Genomic DNA, 18,459 nt, shown 5'->3' on the forward strand with positions numbered 1-18,459 from the left:
TATCTTATAAATATTTTCTCTTGCTCTGCGTACGTTGATTACAGTGAACTTACGTGCTCAAAATGACTAATTTTATAAAAAATTCTGCACTTGTTAAAATAAATCTTTAATTCTAGAAGAATAAAATTTGTATTACGAATTGTGTATTATTTAAATATCATTACTTTACATTAAAGAAACAAAATTTCTCTTCTCAATTTTTTTATTATAAATTATCCTGTCAATCACATCTGCACCAGTAGCTAATTAGTTTCACCGTCAAAGTCTTTTTAATTAGTCCCAGAAAAGAAATCACGAAAAGTTGGGTAGCCTGCGAGAGCAGGTAATTTTTTCGTGATCTTGTTTCACCCAAAATCCCGAAGAACTCTCTAATAGTGTTTTAAAAAAAGCTTAACCGAAATTAGTAAAAATAGATCGCACCAAATGGCTAATGCAACTTTAAGAAAGCAGTGAAAGAGAGAGAGAGAGAGAGAGAGAGAGAGAGAGAGAGAGAGAGAGAGAGAGAGAGAGAGAGAGAGAGAGAGAGAGAAAGACGATAATATCAAAACGAAGAATAATCACTTCCAGAAACTCGCCCCGTTGAAACTATAAATCATTATCTCGTCCACAGTATTGGAACAGCAACTCGATCAAAAGTGAAATTTGAACTGGCATTTCCATTGTGCCCCGAACAATATGTGCCGTCACAATCGAAGCTCGCCTATTTGCTTATAAACCTGCATCGCAATTTTATCAACAGCCTCTGGAAAGCGGCGCGAAGCGCATTAGCAGGCTGCGGTTATTTATGCAGATCCCATTTTCAGAAATTGTTTTATAAAAGTCAGAACAATTAATAAATATTCTCAAATAATTCGCATATAAATATATAGTTAACGCCAGAACCACCAGACACCACAATGGAACGAGCAAGGAAAATAAATCGACTCTAATTGTCTCCATTGTCCTCAATTTTATGGAAAAATTGTACATCCGATGATGACGAAGAATTGTCTTCCAATTTTATTTTCCATGAGATTTCAAGGTCATCCGCACCTTTTTGAGATCAAACATGTTTTTGTCGTCCAATAAAATAGGCGCTTCGTTCCCTCGCGACAAATTCGTAATCTCAATGATTGCACTTACAGAATCCGTCATTTTGACGGGCCCGGTAGTGCTGGTGTTAAACAAACCAGTTAATCATTCAGTATCAAGAATGTTTCAAATATGCGTTCCGACTGAACAAAACCAAAAAGGTAACGAGCAAACACACGATTTCAGTCGGAAAACATTCCCGGACCATCGGTCCGAAATCCTCCGCGGTGCGTGGAAATAGTATACACCGTGTGACAAAAAGATAGACATCTGTGACATCTGTGCATTATTAAAGTTTTGTAACCCTTGTCTGGGTAGTAAATAAAAATAGCAGACAAGTTGAAACCGCTGAATGATTTTAAGAGAAGTATTCAACAATTATGTACATTTGCTGTCGTTAAATATAAAGACGGCACAACAAAATATTATACACGACGTTTCTACACACTGCTATCATTTTGTTCCGCTATATTTTGGCAAAAATATTATCTTTGTAAAATCTGATTTTAGTTTGCTGATATACGGTGACTCCCACTAATATTCGGACGCTCTTAAAAATCGCATAACTTTGTCAATATTGAACCATACGACTTGGATTTTTTTTTTGAAGAAGTTAGCACAATTGGTTTGCTACATAAAGTGAAACAAATTTTTTACAAAAATCGCAATTGGTCGAAATTGCAGAGAAAATACTAAAAGTTGTATTTTGCAACGTTTTTATGTGGACTTACATTGAAAATTTAGAAACTGCGATTTGTAGATCTACATGAATTATACATGTTCTGAGAATTTCATCAAAATCGGTCAACGTTGCAACGAGCTACAGATGTTTCAAAATGATCACACAAGGGCGAAATTCCCTGACAAGACCAAGATTCTGCGACTGTCTCCCCTAAGTTTTCATCGCTAAACGTTTGTAGCTCATTGCAACTCTGACCGATTTAGATGAAATATTCCGAATATGTATAACTGATACAGACGTACAAAACGTACTTTTTAAATGTTTCATATAAGCCCGTATAAAAAGGTTGCAAAATCAACTCTTCGTACTTTCTCTGTAATTTCGACCAATTGCAATTTTAATCAAACGATTTTCTCACGTTGCGTAGCGATCCAATCGTTCTAACTTCAGAAAAACAAATTCAAGTAGTATAGTCGAATATTGACAAAGTTATGCGATGTTTAAGAGCGTCCGAATATTATTGGTAGTCACTGTACGTGATTAAACGTATCCTGAAATACAGTGTAGAAGCAAACATCGGTAGCAACGCGAAAATAAACGAGGATCGTGTGAATCTTAGGGCGTGCAATCGTTTTCGCGTAGAGCGTGGGCCCCGAAAGGATTCGGCTGTCGTGCGGCGGCAGTTCTATGACATCGATTCTGTAAGTTCTGAAAAGGAGCGTAATCCCGGAAGGTTTTGTCAGCGAGTTTCCACGTAAGCGTGGTGGTAGCGCGCAAAAGCTTGCAGCGGATTTAACACTGGTGGATACCGTTAGGTGGCTAGGAAAGCAGGCAGGCGCGGAACGCAATCAATACGCTGACAGAACGCGACCGACGACGGTGCCTCGTGCGTGGCAGCTCCGGCCGAGCTTTCAGTCGGACGTACGGTCGCGACGAAAGCTCACGAAGCTTGCTCGCCCTCGTTTATCACGCGTGTCCTCTCCCGCGTTGCTATCATCGGCGAGGCATAACGGGATGGTGGAGATATAGAGCCTGGCGACAAAATGGCGACCGCGATACCAAACAAATGACTTGGCGTGAAAAGCTCGCTGCTAGCCGGACGTGAGACTGGCCCGGCTGGGGAAAATCATCCCGTTTTCTTTTTCCTCCGGGGGTGTGGGCCGCGGTTTTCCACGCGACAGTTTCCCGAGAGGAGAGTCCTGTCGCTCATTGGGTCATCCGTGACCTGTACCGAGGTGTACTCGCGACAACGAGAGCTATAAGGGAGGAGGAGCAGAGATAGAGATGATCGAGTCAGCCACCGCGCTGTGCCCGGAGGTCAGGAACGTCTGAGGGATTTCTGGGATCGCTGGGTTCGCGATCATCGACCGGGGGATCATCCTCGGATCCCGGAACAACCGATAGCGGACTAATGGTAGTGGTGGGTCGGTGCTCTTTCCCAGCCGAGTGACAATCGCGTTTGTCAGTGCCGGTTTCAATGGCTTGACGAATATCCCGACGGCCGCCGCGATCCAGTTACGCGATCATGCATTTGCATTTCGAGAAGAACAACAATGCCAAGTGCGACTGCAACATCCTGTCGCTCAGCTGGATGGGCAAGGTACCGGACGAGACGCCGGAGGTAGGTGATTTGCCTTCTACAAGGCTATCGGTGGCCTTGCGATTAGAACGCTAGACAGTTTAGAACTGTAATTCCTTGAATCGTGATCGTACACCTAAGTAAAGAAAGAACATTCGAACAACAACGTTACGATCGAACCGTTTGTGTGCGTCTGTGTGTGTGTGTGTGTGTGCTTTCCTCGGTGGGAAAAGTGGGCTCGATCGATCGTAAGGATTAACGCTTTTACCGCGACTACGGCCGATATTAAAAGGCCGAACACATTCGAAAATGTCAAGCGTATGTGAGAAAACATCGCGGACCAATAATACCGCACGACAACGCTGCGTTAGCACTGCCTAAGTGACGTAAACGCCGACGCGTTTATAGATTCGCCGCGTCTCCTTTCTTCCGTAGGTCTCTTTTCTTTTTCGGAATTTTTAGATCGTCTCGCCAGCCGGCGGTTATTTCGAAATTTCGATCGCTGAATACGATCGGAAATCCTGCTTTCCAAACGAGACGCGCCGCGCAGGAATTGTAGACGATAGCCTGCGACGCGATAATGCTATTTATCGTACGAGTACGCGGTCCGGTCTGCGCGCTTCATGCTCATTCTACTTGCGGGAAAACCGATCCGTGGAACCGAAACGCCGCGCTTCTCTTCGCGATTTTATTGTCGCGTCGACAAAACATTTTGAAATAGAATCAGGGCAGCAGTGGAGTTTGAGGAGTCTTCGTAAGTTGTTCGAAAGCGAGTGTTGGGAGAAGTTGACCGCGAAGTTCCGGTACGACGGTCGTTGTAAATACTTCAGCATCGTTGTTTTTAATATTAAAAACACACGAGAACGTTTGACCCATCGGCTCGATGCTAAACTTTCCACAGGGAACACTGCGCTGGCCTGTTTGGTCAAATATGGAACGCACAATTTTTGGAAATGGCCTGCCTTCTGGCTCATTTGGTGCGGACACTTTCTAGCACCTAGACTTGAAAAATTGTCTCTGTCGAATGTATTGTTGCCCCAGAAGTTTCTTTCGCGATGTGTATGTTTAATATTGTTTTACACAGGCAACGCGATTATCTGCTCGTTAACGTTTTGTTGCTTCCTCAGCTTTCTTTTACAGAACCACGCAATCTCTAACTGGAGTTTTCATTGCGTTCATTGAAATTAAATTGAATGAATACAATGTTAAAACAACAAAGACTTGTGGGTCTGCAAGAAATATCTTAACAAGTATGTTTTGAATAATTGGTAAATAATGTTGTGAATGGTCTTAAGCGCTTGTATAGTCGCGAAAATGGCCCGTGGGCGTTTCGCAAAATTTGACAGGACTACTGTTAATTATTTGGAATTTATGTACCTGATGGAGCCAGTCAAATCGTCGTAACTTTTGACAGAGTTTCAGTGATACGTTAGACGGTAGCACAACGTGTAGATGCACGTAAAGGAGTCAGGCTGAAGGACTTCGCACAAGATAGCGCAAGCCGAAGACTCATTTGCGCGATCATGGCCGATAAACGCCGGCTCGATGATGTCACACGTACGTAACACCGGTCATTAAAGTGTTGATAGATCTGTGATGCGGGCGAAGAAAATGTTTGAACGCGTCTTTAAGAACATTGCACGAGGTGGAGGGGTTTCAACGAAGCCGCTCGAAATTCGTTTCTCTGGAAGTAAAAATGACCCGCACTTCAGCTCTAATTCTTCCGGAATCTAATTAGTTAATCAGTTAATCATCAGCTAATTAGTTAATCGTTCGAGTTTTTATGGGATGAGTGAAGCTGTTGCAATGGAAACACGGACTTGAGGATTTTGTAGCTTTTCTGATGTCTTTTTTTTTTTAAAGCATGCGCTCTGTGCGAGAGGATGAAAACATCTTGTCACGATTTTCAGAAAGTGTGGAGTTCGCGCGAAACATTCTCGACTGCGGATAAGGTGTTTTGTTCTCGAGTTTAACAACGTTTCTTGAAAGCGTTGTAAAAAACGCAATTTACCAAGTCGGCAGTTTGTATTTTAAGAGAATCCTTAAAAAACAGAGATAATAGAATTCTTGAAAACAGAGATAATAGAATTCTTGAAAACAGAGATATGGAAATTCTTGCATTATAAAACTATTTTTGTCATTCTAAATCCATTTTCGTTTTATTTTAATCTTAATAGTTGCAAATAACGTATCAGCTGGTTGCTAATGTCGAGAATTATCTACGGTACTAACTTTGACCTGTCTGTTGTGCCATTTTGATATCTTTTTAACCGCTTTTGCAAACATAGTACACCCCGCGTGTCTCGTATTAACCTCGTCTTATCCGGCAACAATTTTCAGCGAAATTTATGCAAAATGTTGTCCATTGGTTATACAACACAGAAGCCACTGAACGTCGCTTTCCTTTTCTAAAATAATTTTACTTGGTCGGAAGTAACATTGCTATTCAACTCTTCCAATCACTGTGTCAAGTTTCCGCTACTCACTTTTGCCACAAATGCATAAACTCAGTAGCCTACTTCTGTCGTATGCAAGTCACGATGATATGAAAATCATTTTATTTAACGGCGATTAAAACCTTGAGACGTCCTGCTAAAACCAGACAGACAAATATCGACTTTCGCCACTTTTGCATTAACCCTGTGACGGCGTAGGCCGGGTCCGTTTCGACCCAGAGTATAAAATGGTCAATCACTCGATTGTTCACTTTCCGGCGAGTTAATTAGACAAACGCACTAGGAACGACGGTGGGGATTGAATTATCTTGAAAAATATGTTTCATAAGAATGGTCCGCCGTGCGAAGTTTAAACGGCGCGTGCATAAAATTAATTCGGCCGTTGCTAAGTAAATTGCGAGAATGCGATCGTCGCACACGCGTAGCAGTGGCAGCGAGAATGCGTTAACGCGAGTAACTGTATGCAGGCTAACCTTGACACCCCGGAGCGAGCTCTAAGAAACGGACTATCAAGGTAAAGGGGTCGGAAGGTCATCGTTTTAACGCATTTTCTTCGACCAGTCTTGGCGAGCGTGAACGCTGGCTAGCAAACGAGTAGACTGCGGTTCGGGTGCAGGCTCGTTTAGGGATTAATTATCGAAGATGCAGGGTAGGTCCCGCCGCGGCGGAAACCGCGCAATATTTCGAAAGGAGACAGAGGGAAAGAGAGAGAGAGAGAGGCCTAGGCGAGTGGCACGCCGTCTTCTAAACAAAGCCTCGTCGAGTCGAGGCTTGGCGAGGCACAAAGCGGTTTTCCCGTGTCTTTATGAGCCTGGAAGAGGTGTTCGCGCGACTCCGCCGGGATTGCGGCGCATCCGCGAGCCCAGTTAATAATACCGGGGAGAGTTTCGAGACCGCATCAAAGCGGGGTGGAGATTGGAATCCGTCAGGGTTGGAAGCGGATGCGTCGCCGCGTAGAAGCGGCTTAGACGCGAGAGAGGGTGGCCAGATATTCGGAGGGGTTGCTTTTCGTTTCGTGTACGTGTCGTACGACGCCCGAGCCGACGCAACGGTGAAGATGAAGTTCGTGCTCGGTGTCTCGATTAGATCTTTTCATGGTCGGAGGCAGCGAATGTGCCTCACGACCGTCGCGCGTCGGGCTTTCTTCGGCTGTCTTTGTCGAGGCTGAGCTCGTACTCCTGTACCCTGCGAATACCACCGGATCGTAGAGTGGTGGACAAAATAGCAAGACACTTCATATAGAGGGAACGGTGGCTCCCCAGTTTTTTTATTTCTTCCTGAAACCTAAATTCAGTTGAATTTTTCAAGTAAAATAATTTTATCGAATTTAACATTGAAGATAAATCATTATTGGACCTCTTACAAAACCCCTCCCCCAACAGAAATCGTACGAAATCATTGGTAACATCATGTGTAAAAGTGGAGTAATCAAGCTTCGAAATGTGATCAGATTTATTGGCCTCCGATTATTTTTTACGAAATTACGTCAATTTCTTGAGAATCAGAAATTCAGTGTTCGAGCACTTTTTGGATCCACCGTATAACTCTGAATTATTTCCTAATAATTGAGTAAAAAGAGAGTGATATTGTATTGAAGTTGAGTGAAGCGTATATTTATTGCAACAAATATTTAACTCGGATATTTTGTGGATCAAACTCGGTAAAATTGCAAAGCAGAGATAGCTGACGACGAAATGAAGCTCGACGAAATTAAACACGAAGACTTTACGGATCGCATTGACGACCAGTTACGATTGTTTACGGAAATCTGTTCTTTCGTGGCGCGGATAGCGTGACTAAATATGGCAGCGCGTTTATAACACCCGCAATTCCGGTGTTTGAACTATGTATGGAGAAGCATGCTGTATGCTTTTCTGTAATCGACTGTTGCCAGTGCTTGGATCAATGTTATTGACGATCTTCGCGTTTCCAATGCGAAACTGATTGCATTAAACAGTATCACTCTCTCGATACGTTTCCTTAACAATCCACGCAACGTATTTCTATTTATAGCACGAAAGATTTTCTGCATTCGATGCTATTGAACTGTGGGTCCATCAACTGTGGATCTTAATGAAAAATAAAAATTGTCAACATCGATTGCAAGAAACTGGTACAAGGTATTTTCTTTGCTTTTCTGATAACTTTAAAAAGTGGAAAATAATACATTGATACTCTCTCAATTCTCTCAATCTTTGTACTCTTTTAAATGGCACCCATTTTTGCCATAAAAGCATAAAATCCGCAGTCCAATCGTCATACATTGTACAATCGACAAAATATTGGAGTATAATGCCTTTAATGGATGCTTTTCGAACGAATTGGTGATAGTACAGCTATTATGCGAAAATCTTATCAGATACACGTCGCTAGAAGCGTTTTTCACTCCTAAAAAGCCGTCCATTGTCTACGAATCGTCATTAATGGATTCGGCTGATACACTTCACCAGCATCTTCCCATAATCATCTGCTCGTCGAGAGTATTTACCCAAACCCAAGGGTCGTTTCGGCCCAGAAACGATCCATCTAAGTACTTTCGTTCCTGAAACGTTGATACACTACGTTCGCAGTCACTATATTCGTTTCATCGAGTACACGAACAAATGAACTAGAAACTAAAAACACAAATGCACAAAAGGAATTAAAAAAAAAAACTGTCCCCTTTAACGTAATGCCATTTCGTATTTTTGTTTTTTACAATTTGATGACGTCCAATGATTATTCAGTTTACCAACTTCGTTAAACTCTCGGTGCATTCGCCACGCGTTTGTTCATTCGAGCGATCGATACACTGTTTTCATTAACTATTTGGAAACCGTAGAATCCTGAACTTTTCGCCGATTGGCAATTTTTAGACTGCGGATTTTATGCGTCTATGAGAAAAATGCAAACGGAAAAAATACTATTGTTTTATTTTCAACTTCCTAAAAATATTAAGAAAGAAACATGTGGCTCCTATATTTTACAGTGAACGCAGACAATGTTTATTTTGCATAAAATCACTATACTCGCACAGATATGTATTTCAGTTATGAATACAAATCATCGGGGACAAAATAATAAATTCATATATGTGTTGCTGGGGTACACCCGTCCCATTTATGGTACAGTAGCGTCACTGAAAATCGTGCGTGCACGTCGGTAAATTTATTCCAACGAACTGTAGATACCGTCCATGATACGACAGGTTCGCACGGGTTAAGAAATTCCGATTAAAGACGTTAAAATGCCTGCACCAGAAATTCAGGAGCTACTTAAACGTCCGAGGAGGTAATACGAATGTACCACGGTGCATAAATTCTTAAAGCAAATCGATCGGTCATATCAGGCAGCCATATCAGTTCTCTTCCCCTCCCCTCCCCTCCCCTCCCGCCGCCATGCCATTCCAAGTATGCAGAGTTCATTATACAAGACTAAGTGGCTGAAAAATCTCGTGTCCGATAACAGAGATTCCCCGATACATAGTTCCGCCGATCGATTACGAGAATCCTGCGCTTGGCCGAGCGAATAAAAGCGGAAGAAAACGAACGGGTACAGTTATCGTGCGCGACGATACAATCGACGTCGAAAGGAATTCAGTGACCCAAAGGCGACACGACCTTCAGCCGACCTTTGACAAGGAAATTTCCTTGGAAATTTGGCGCGCTTCCCGCAAACGGCACACCATCAACGTGACCATTCAGAATCGATAAACGTTGCATTCCCTCCGCAGCAGAACCGTACGTAATCTTTCCTTGCTTGTTGAAGGGAAGCCCAGGCCCTCCGTTCCATACTGGACAAAATAATAAGCCTAAAGGGTTAACATACGGTGGATCCAAATTAGGATACTGAATTTCCCGTTTTCGAGAAATTGCCGATACTTTAACCGTGACAATTTCGTTAAAAAAAAAAAATAGTACCATATACCTAGATTAATTTCAAAACTCAGAGCCTTTACTTTTGCCATTTATCGTTCATTTTTGTCCACGATACTGAAGGAGACTGAAGCCACTTTTTTGGTCGAAAATGTTTCAGCGGTGCGAATACAGGGAGTTTCCGAAATTGCGTTACAAACGGCCGGGGTGGTGATTCTACGTGTAGAAACAAGGCGAAAAAAAGCAATAACATTTTTTCGTTTGACGCGTCGTTTTCGAGTAAATCGAGTTTCAAAATTCAACGGACACGCGTCCCGGTAGATAGGAATCAGCTGACCCGTTTGTTCACGGTCTACTTCCGGTTCTACTTCTAGCGAATAATACTAGACGACGCGAACTCGACGGATTCTCATACTCGTGTCTCTCGAAAACGAGGCGTTAAGCAAAATGAAAAGGTTATTAGTTCTTTTCGATTCGTTTTTGCACGTAGAATCAACACCTGGCCGCTTGTTGCACGATTTCGGGAACACCCTGTATAAATCCATGCAAATAAACATGTTAAAGTTAGCGACGAACAGGCTGCGGATTATTATGCAGAATAAAAATTGTCTGCATTCGTCTCTCTTTTAAATAAAGTGAATCCAATATAACAAGTCGTTGATTTACTGTTTTGATCTACCCATTTCTGTCGTGAATGCATAAAAACCGGAGTCGAGTAATCAATCATGTCGTGCTTACGACATTGTATTCCACACCGATCGAACAAGAAGACGATGAATCGCGTTGCTCGCTGACCTCTGAGGCAGTATTAATGACATATAATGACGCAGGTGCTGAGATAATTGCTCGAACACAAATCCTATCCTGCGGCGTGTTGCGTCGTAGAAACCGCGGGGAGCTGTTGTGTAACAACTTCGGAGATGCGATATACTTCCTGATTAATTAAGCCCTCGTTTAATGAATATACGAGTCTGAGAAGAAAGTTTGTTTTACACAGCACGCTCTAACACCTTTTCGTAAAATTTACCGTCCTTTTTCGGACGGGACTCTAGCTCTGCTTTAGAATCATTAGCCCCGGACGTTTGCACGGCGAAACACGCGAGAGTTTGACATCTTTCGTGAAAAGGAAGATCCCCCCTCGTTGACGGGCTTTCTGCGACGGAATGATATCGTTCCGCGAACAATGCTGCGAAATTCTCGGTAAACGTGGCATAAACCAAAGACGCCTGTCCGTTTTACGTTCGTCCCATGTAATGGCTTTAACATGTATTCCCAAGGGCTTCTTGGGTCATAAGCAAGCATCGTAAATTTCTGCTCGTTTTAATGGCGTTCAAATGCTTCGAGCTGCTATTTTACACGCGAGTATAAAAGGGTCAACAGTTGGGAACGGACGGTGTTTTCCATACGTTTTCTTAAAGAACGCATTTCCAGAATTTATGAATCGATGCCATTGAAAACAGAAGAAATATTAAAAGAATTTAAGAATGTCGATGTACAGTGGCTCACGAAAGTATTCGAACGCTTACGTTTACAAATTTTAATGAATAAAATAAGATGTACTAAACTAATCTGTATAGAACAATTTGGTATCTGCAGTAAGGGGGAAGCCTCAAGATTATGTCAGTAAAATTTGGAAAGAATTCAACAGCGTAGGCAGAAGTTATGATATATTTATTAGAAACAAGCGTAATAAGTAACTCACAAAATTATTCGAACGCTGTAACGCTGTTGATGTGTTTTCATCTTTCTTAGAAAGGAATGTACACATTCCTACTACATGAAAACATTGGTACGGTCAGTGGCATCGTTTCCGCAACAGCAACGTAGAACTGTGCACAGTAGTAGTTAAAATGAAGACTAAAAAGTCAGAAACACAAAAGTGTGAAAGAGAAATGATACTTCGATTGCATAAGGATGGAAAATCATATAACGAGATTGCAGAAATGATAAACAGAAGTAAGTCTACAATACATTATATTATTAAAAAATCAAAAAATGAAGGAACAATTGCGAACAATGCTCGATCAGGTCGACGAAAGAAATTAACTGAAAGAGAACAGAAAATTATCATTCGCGAAATAAAAAAAGATCCTACTATATCCGCTTCTAAACTCACATATATAGTAGCTGATATGTTTCATAAAGAAGTTCATCCCGAATTATGTCGACGAATTTTACGAAATAATGATTTTCATTGGCAGTGTACCACGAAAGAAGCCATATATTAATGCGGTAAATCGAAAAAAAGACTGGCCTTTGCAAAAGCATGTCTCAATAAAGATCATTTTTTCTGGGATAAAGTCATCTTTTCGGATGAGTCTAAATTTAACATCTTTGCATCAGATGGTCAAAATTATGTTTGGAGAAAACCAAATACGGAATTGGAAATTAAAAATTTATACCAAACTCATTTAATTTACACCTAAAAAATTAAAAAATTTACACCTAACTCATTCATTGATGGAATACTCGATAAATATAAGTATTTAAATATTTTAAGGAACAACCTTAAAGAAAATGCTCGTAAATTAGGATTATTGGAAGACCTCCATTTCCAACAAGATAACAATCCCAAGCATACTGCAGGAATTGTGAAAGAATGGATCATATATAACACACTACATATGTTAACTACTCCATCGCAAAGTCCAGGCATAAATCCAATTGAAAAATGAGCTGAAATCGGAAAAAGATTAAATAAATATCGAATAACTTCAAAGGAGGTATTGAAACAAATAATCATAGAAGTATGGAATTCCATTGAGTGTACTTTTACAAAATCATTGGTTTATAGTATGGAACGTCGATTGAGACACATTCTTACTGCTAAAGGTGGTCCAACAAAATATTAACATTAAATAATGTAATAATATATGCAGCGTTCGAATACTTTTGTGAGTCGCTTATTATACGTGTTTCTAATAAATATATCACAACTTCTGCCTACGTTGTTGAATCCTTTTCAAATTTTACAGACATAATCTTGAGACTTCCTCCTTACTATAGATACCAAATTGTTCTATACGGATTAGTTTAGTACATCTTATTTTATTCATTAAAATTTGTAAACGTAAGCGTTCGAATACTTTCGTGAACCACTGTATAGTCTTCAATTTATTAAGCTCAGTACAGTGTTTACTCTATATACGTCCCCAATGGCTAGCCGATAAAAGTCCTGGAACTATACCTACACTGCCGCGGGGTATACCCCTTGAGGGGCCATAAACTCTGGAACTTCTCTGTCCTTTTCTCCTCGCTGATATATGTCTTTGGCTAGACCCGTGTTTTGGACATATATCGAGCAAACACTGCATGTGGCTATAGTTTCTTCCAATGAATCCGGAGAATTTTTATTTTACATAAAATTAATTTATGTTGTCAATGTTAGAAGCAAACTAGTTAGACTTAATGATTCAACGACTGGTGCGTTTGACGTTAAAGTTTCTTGATTGCCGCGTTTCGTTCGATTTCGTCAGAAAGATGAATCGAACGGCGTTATGCAGGTCTTCAGGAAGAAGTAATTGAAACACGGGTCACAGGCGGAGACGGTCGATCGAAAGTCCGTGTCAATTTGTTCGAATCGATTCCATCATTCGACTGCAATCTGATTATTCCTTCGGTAATGGAGCTAAATTAGCGCGATACCTTTTCATCGCCGCCACCGGCACGGAAAACGATTTTACCGAATCGTTAATCAACAATTAGTTCCGGGACCTGAATTAGTCATCGAACGAGCAGAATTCGCCGATCAAGGAACGTTGGAAGCGTAATAAGTTCTGATCGATTGTGCTCTCCGTTGCGCATCAAACTTTGCAGATCGAATTAACCCTACTTAGGGTGCGCGGGCGTGTGCAAACTGAAAGCTGCTTCGGCTCAGCATAATCGATCTTGTGATGATTTTGAGTACACTCGCACGTGCATCCGTAGAGTGACTCTGGTTGCGGAAATTGTCTTTTTATAAGCCCGTTTTATTATTTATTTAGCGGAACGGATGGAGGATGAACGAAACGGAAGATAAAATCGCATTATGTAGGAGGCTCTCCAAAATTGAAAAGCAGATTATGCTAGAATTCAAAACAAATTAAAAAGCAACCCTGTTTAATATTCAGATAAAATAGTTTAAATTTGGTGAACAAGCAGCGAGTTTTCATATTTGGCTTAATGCAGATAATAAAATGTGATACTTAACGAACGCATAATTATACCGTGCGCGTAATCTAACGCGATAACATGCTGTTAAGTGCTCATTTATTGGATTACAGTTTATCCTTCGGCAGCAAACATTTGTCATGAACGTTGCATATTTGTTTGTTAATAAATTTGATTAGAGACTTTATTATCTTCTATCTCCAATAATTTTAACTGTTTCATTTTTCCTTCTTACGTAGTGTACTGTGAATTTCTGTGCTCCACAAATGTCAGGGAGAAAAAAATATTTTAAGAATTTTTATGTTGCCGTGAAAAATGTTTGAAACTTGTTTTCATAGGAAGCAGCGAAGTTATGTAAGCCCGTGCGTTATCTGATGGTGAAATACCGAACCATTTTGATTGTGAGTTAGTGTCTGCGTGGAACGAATTCTGTTTTGCTTTTCCACTTTTTTTAATTATTGGATTTCACTATATGCGTGTTTTTTTTTTCGAGCTGCACTCTTGTTAGTTAGCGGACAACGCAAATCTTAACAATTCGTTATTTCGAAAAACATGCGAACGAATTAAATATGTATGAGACCCCGAGTATTGCGACAATGGAAACCCTACAATTACTATTATTTCAATTATATGTCTGCTTTCGTTTTTTCCATACTTTTTATTATTTTTAAACACAGAGCCGAAGAGACAAATGTTATGAATTTCAAGTCCGTTATCCTCGTGTCAGGAAAAACATAATAAATTCAAAACATTTTACGCGCTATCAATTCATATTCGTGGAGGCGCCACTTTTAACTGTTGAATAATTAAAGGTCCGAACTCGCGACTGTCACCGAGTTCTCGCCGACTTAAAAAGCCGCGAAAGGCAAGTGGAGATAGGCGAGTTAACGTTGAAGAAAGTTCCGCGAAAGATCCGCAAATAATTTGAATCAGAAGTTCGATCCGAACTCTGTTCGGGAATTCACCGTTTCCTTTCAAACTCGTTTCTGGATTGATTATACTAAAAAAAAAAAACGAATGCAAATGTCTCGAAATCGTTCTCAAGACCAGCGAAGGTTTGGCAATTCGACTCGTTTCGAGGATCCATCGAGAGGAACGAGCCTATTGTTCCTCGGGCTGAACCATCGTGAGTCCCTGTATTGTTCAAGGCACTTGCTGCATGAAGTCCTCGTTCTTGTTGTAGTGAGACATTACTACATTATACCTCCAACATTATTATCTTAATCTAAGATACTTGTCACTCTATGAAAATTTTCTTAGATGTCGGAAGAAATTAATTTGCAGGTTTGGTATATTCTTAAATTTAATTATTTAAATACCATAGCGAACAAAAATATAAAAGTAGAGAAACTATTATAAATATCCAAAATGCAAAAGGAAATTCTTAATATTTTTGTGGATGAGCAAAAATGCTAACGACTCTACATCTATACACAATTAATGTACATAAAATTTATAATTTAACCAATATAAAAATCTGAATTTAATGTACTTATTTTCTCTTTAGTAACTCTGATTAACCGGAGACGATAAATCAATATTTTCAAATTTTTTTAGTCTCGCTGCTCCTTCAAATTGCACGCACTCATTTTTCATTATAAACGTACGGAATCCGTAGTATAGTGATGCGTGTTTCGCAGTTCTTGTTAGCGATAGTATGACGCAAACAATTCGGAAATACTGCAACATCGAGCCACGAAACGAAGTGGCGAAATATCGATTTTAGTCTGGCCATTGATTAAATCGGAACGCCAGGCGATTTTAATAAAATGATAACGCCTATTCAACAGATGGATTTGGTGTTCGCGGATGTGTTACGGATAATAAAGTTTCATCGTCGTGTCCACGTGACAGTAAAACCCGTCGCACGAAAAGTGTTGCAAGCGAGGGCCAGCACTTTTTGAAACCGGATATACCGAAAACTGCTGCGACCATTCGCACGACTTTAATTCAGGCCAGCCATTAAAAGGATATCAAATATCCGATACGGTTCCCACTTCATCGTAAACCAATTTCCGATGATTTGTCTTTCAGTCACACGACGTCAGAAAGAAAAGTACTCGTGTGTAAATAGAATTTCCTTTCGACGTAATGGATGCTATCGTCCACTTTTACTCTAATGCATAGAACACTATACAGGGTGCCCTGTTTTATATCTGTAAGCGCAATTATTCTCGTAACTTCCGGTTTAGTTTGCCACCAGTGTAGACACGAGAACACGTTTCCATATTTTATTGGGTTATCTTATGCGATTTTTTGGAAGGTAAAATACTAAAACATAATCACAACTAATAGTGTAGATATTTTTCTTAATTTTCTAAAATCCGTAGAATTATATAAGGAGACTAATCATTGTGATTATTTCTTTGCATTTCGTCTTTCGAAAATATGAAACTAAATTTCCTTCGTTTACAAATTCCAAATTATTAAACAAAAAATACAGATTTACCAGGATAATAAGAATGTATAGAATTCTTTTGCAAAATTGCAACAGTTTGATCATCGACAATTTCCGAATACTGTTTGAAATCATTCTAAGTCTAATTATGCTTAATACGAGAGAAGATAAAGCGATGCATTCGATTTTGTTGAAACAGTGCTTTATGTACGGCTATTCATCGGATAATACGTGCGATGTAAAAAAACTTCTTTGTTCGTGTCACGCGATCTCACCGCGGCGCGGCGTCAAGAGCGTAAAGTTAATTGCCGAGTCAACTTATTGTTCTCGAATAAGATACATTGTGTAGTGGGCAATAAATTGGGGATGAAGCGTTCCGTCAATCAGCGGGAAGGCTGCCAGCCGTTGAGGTTGAAACTCAAAGGAACTTAACGTTCGTGAAATATTCTGCACCACTTTATTGTGCAAACAACCGTTTCGATTTACAATTGCGATATATTTTTGCCCTATTATCCTCAATAGTTCGATCATTACTCTTCTGAACGTTTCATTAACGATCGAGTGATTTACAAAGGGGGATGAAACCCTCGCGAACCAGTAAATAATATTGAACCACAATGGAAACGTCCTTTACATATTTATGAAATTTAAAAGACAATCACTAAATGCTCTGATGATTGATTGTATTTCATTAATGTTTAGAATAACCGTAACAATTGGAGACCTCGAGAAGGGTGAGTCCAAATTTTGCAAATTGTTTAATTCTTGCTTCAAACAGTTAGCAATATATAAAGATACACTTGATATAAAGACACTTGACTTAAAGCAATAATAAATAAATAAATATATCAATAGTAAACAGTCTTAAAAAATAATTATTATGTGGAAAGGATATTCGTCGGGGCGGGGCCATTGGATTTATTTCAAGTCAAGATAAAGATTAATGTATAATGTTAAGTGTTTGAAAAAATGTGCGATAATAATCTATAATTGTGTATGCAGTCACAAGAATAATTTATCTCTGCAGTACAAGCTTCGTACACAGTTTCTGGTAAGATGAGCAAGAAGTGTGTTAGTTAACTATATTTTGCGTACCAATGACGTCAACAGGAGGGTAACAACCTAACAGCGGGGTAATTTCTTGGTCTACGACCCTACTCTGACCTACTGCCCCACTACCACTCTGTCACACACTCACACACACACACGTGTAGCCTCCGTTTAAAACGCGTTTAGAGTGTACTGTCCATTACCCGGCCTAAACCAAAATAAACGTGCAAATGTATGCAAGTCACTCAGCAAAAATTCAAAGCGAAGTAAAATCCGAAACGTTGCGAAATCGTGCCAATCGACTCGTTCTTAAGATAGCCACCTAAAATCTGCTTCGCGAAAATATCGTTGAGCGAAATGGCGGCCGATCGAAGCACCGCGTTTCTTTACGCAAGAATTAAAGCCCGAGGGATTTTTATCTGGCTCCCGTTTGTTGCAATCGACGAAGAAAATTTTTATTTTACATAAAGATCCCATAAAGATTACGTTTGTTTGCTGCCACGTAATATTTACTCGAAATCTTCAGAAACTTCGTGCCTTGATAGTTCTAGCGTTAAACAGGAGATCCAGAGGACGGGGTCATACTGACCCAGCCATCGTCAAGGTTAACACGAACAGTGTAGCGTTCGGATGATCTGATCTCGCAGCAGGGCAACTAATTAAAGAGAATAGTGGCGAATAACCGTTAGGTTCGCGTTAGTTGCGAAAACAAAGGAGACGAGGCATCGAGTTAATTTGAAAACCTCGCCGGTTTCTCCATTCCATAATCATGCAATAAAGTCAATTTCAAATTCAGTCATTTTTGTCTTACATTCTCAAACGTAGTGTCAGTGGATTGTTGAGATTTTTCTGAGTAAAACGAGTCCAAACACGACGTACATCGGACTAGTTTTATAGACCTAATGTAAAGACATCAAGGGCATACGTATGATTGCTACGTATGAAGTCTGTGTATAAAAGTAGACCGATTTACGCCATGTTTGGACTCATTTTAATCGGAAAAATCTCAACAAACCGCCTCTGGGGAGGTAACAAACGTTACAAACATTATTGAATTTAAAATTTTCTTTATTGCACGTTTATTTGTTACGCGGCATCCTTTTGAAGAATCGAACCTGGACCGTCGATGTTTGAGAATTTTTTTAAACAATACTAATAGACGTGTCGACTTTAAATATTAAGGGCGTGTTTCACAGTCCTTAGAGAATACGAATATCATT

At 40.1% G+C, this 18,459-nt stretch overlaps 1 protein-coding gene across 3 annotated transcripts in view; it reads left to right on the plus strand.

Annotated features, from left to right (window-relative positions):
- The first annotated feature begins 3,241 nt into the window (after positions 1-3,241).
- Tusp (WD40 superfamily protein Tusp) overlaps positions 3,242-18,459 on the plus strand; it is a 69,810-nt gene continuing 54,592 nt past the window's right edge. For all 3 annotated transcript variants that reach the window (XM_076794955.1, XM_076794956.1, XM_076794957.1), the window contains exon 1: positions 3,242-3,374. In XM_076794955.1, coding sequence (XP_076651070.1) covers positions 3,279-3,374 — 96 coding nt within the window. In that variant the 5' untranslated portion in view covers positions 3,242-3,278. The remainder of the gene's footprint in view (positions 3,375-18,459) is intronic.

Source organism: Halictus rubicundus, chromosome 10 (genome assembly GCF_050948215.1).
Source record: "Halictus rubicundus isolate RS-2024b chromosome 10, iyHalRubi1_principal, whole genome shotgun sequence".
Lineage (NCBI taxonomy): Eukaryota > Metazoa > Arthropoda > Insecta > Hymenoptera > Halictidae > Halictus > Halictus rubicundus.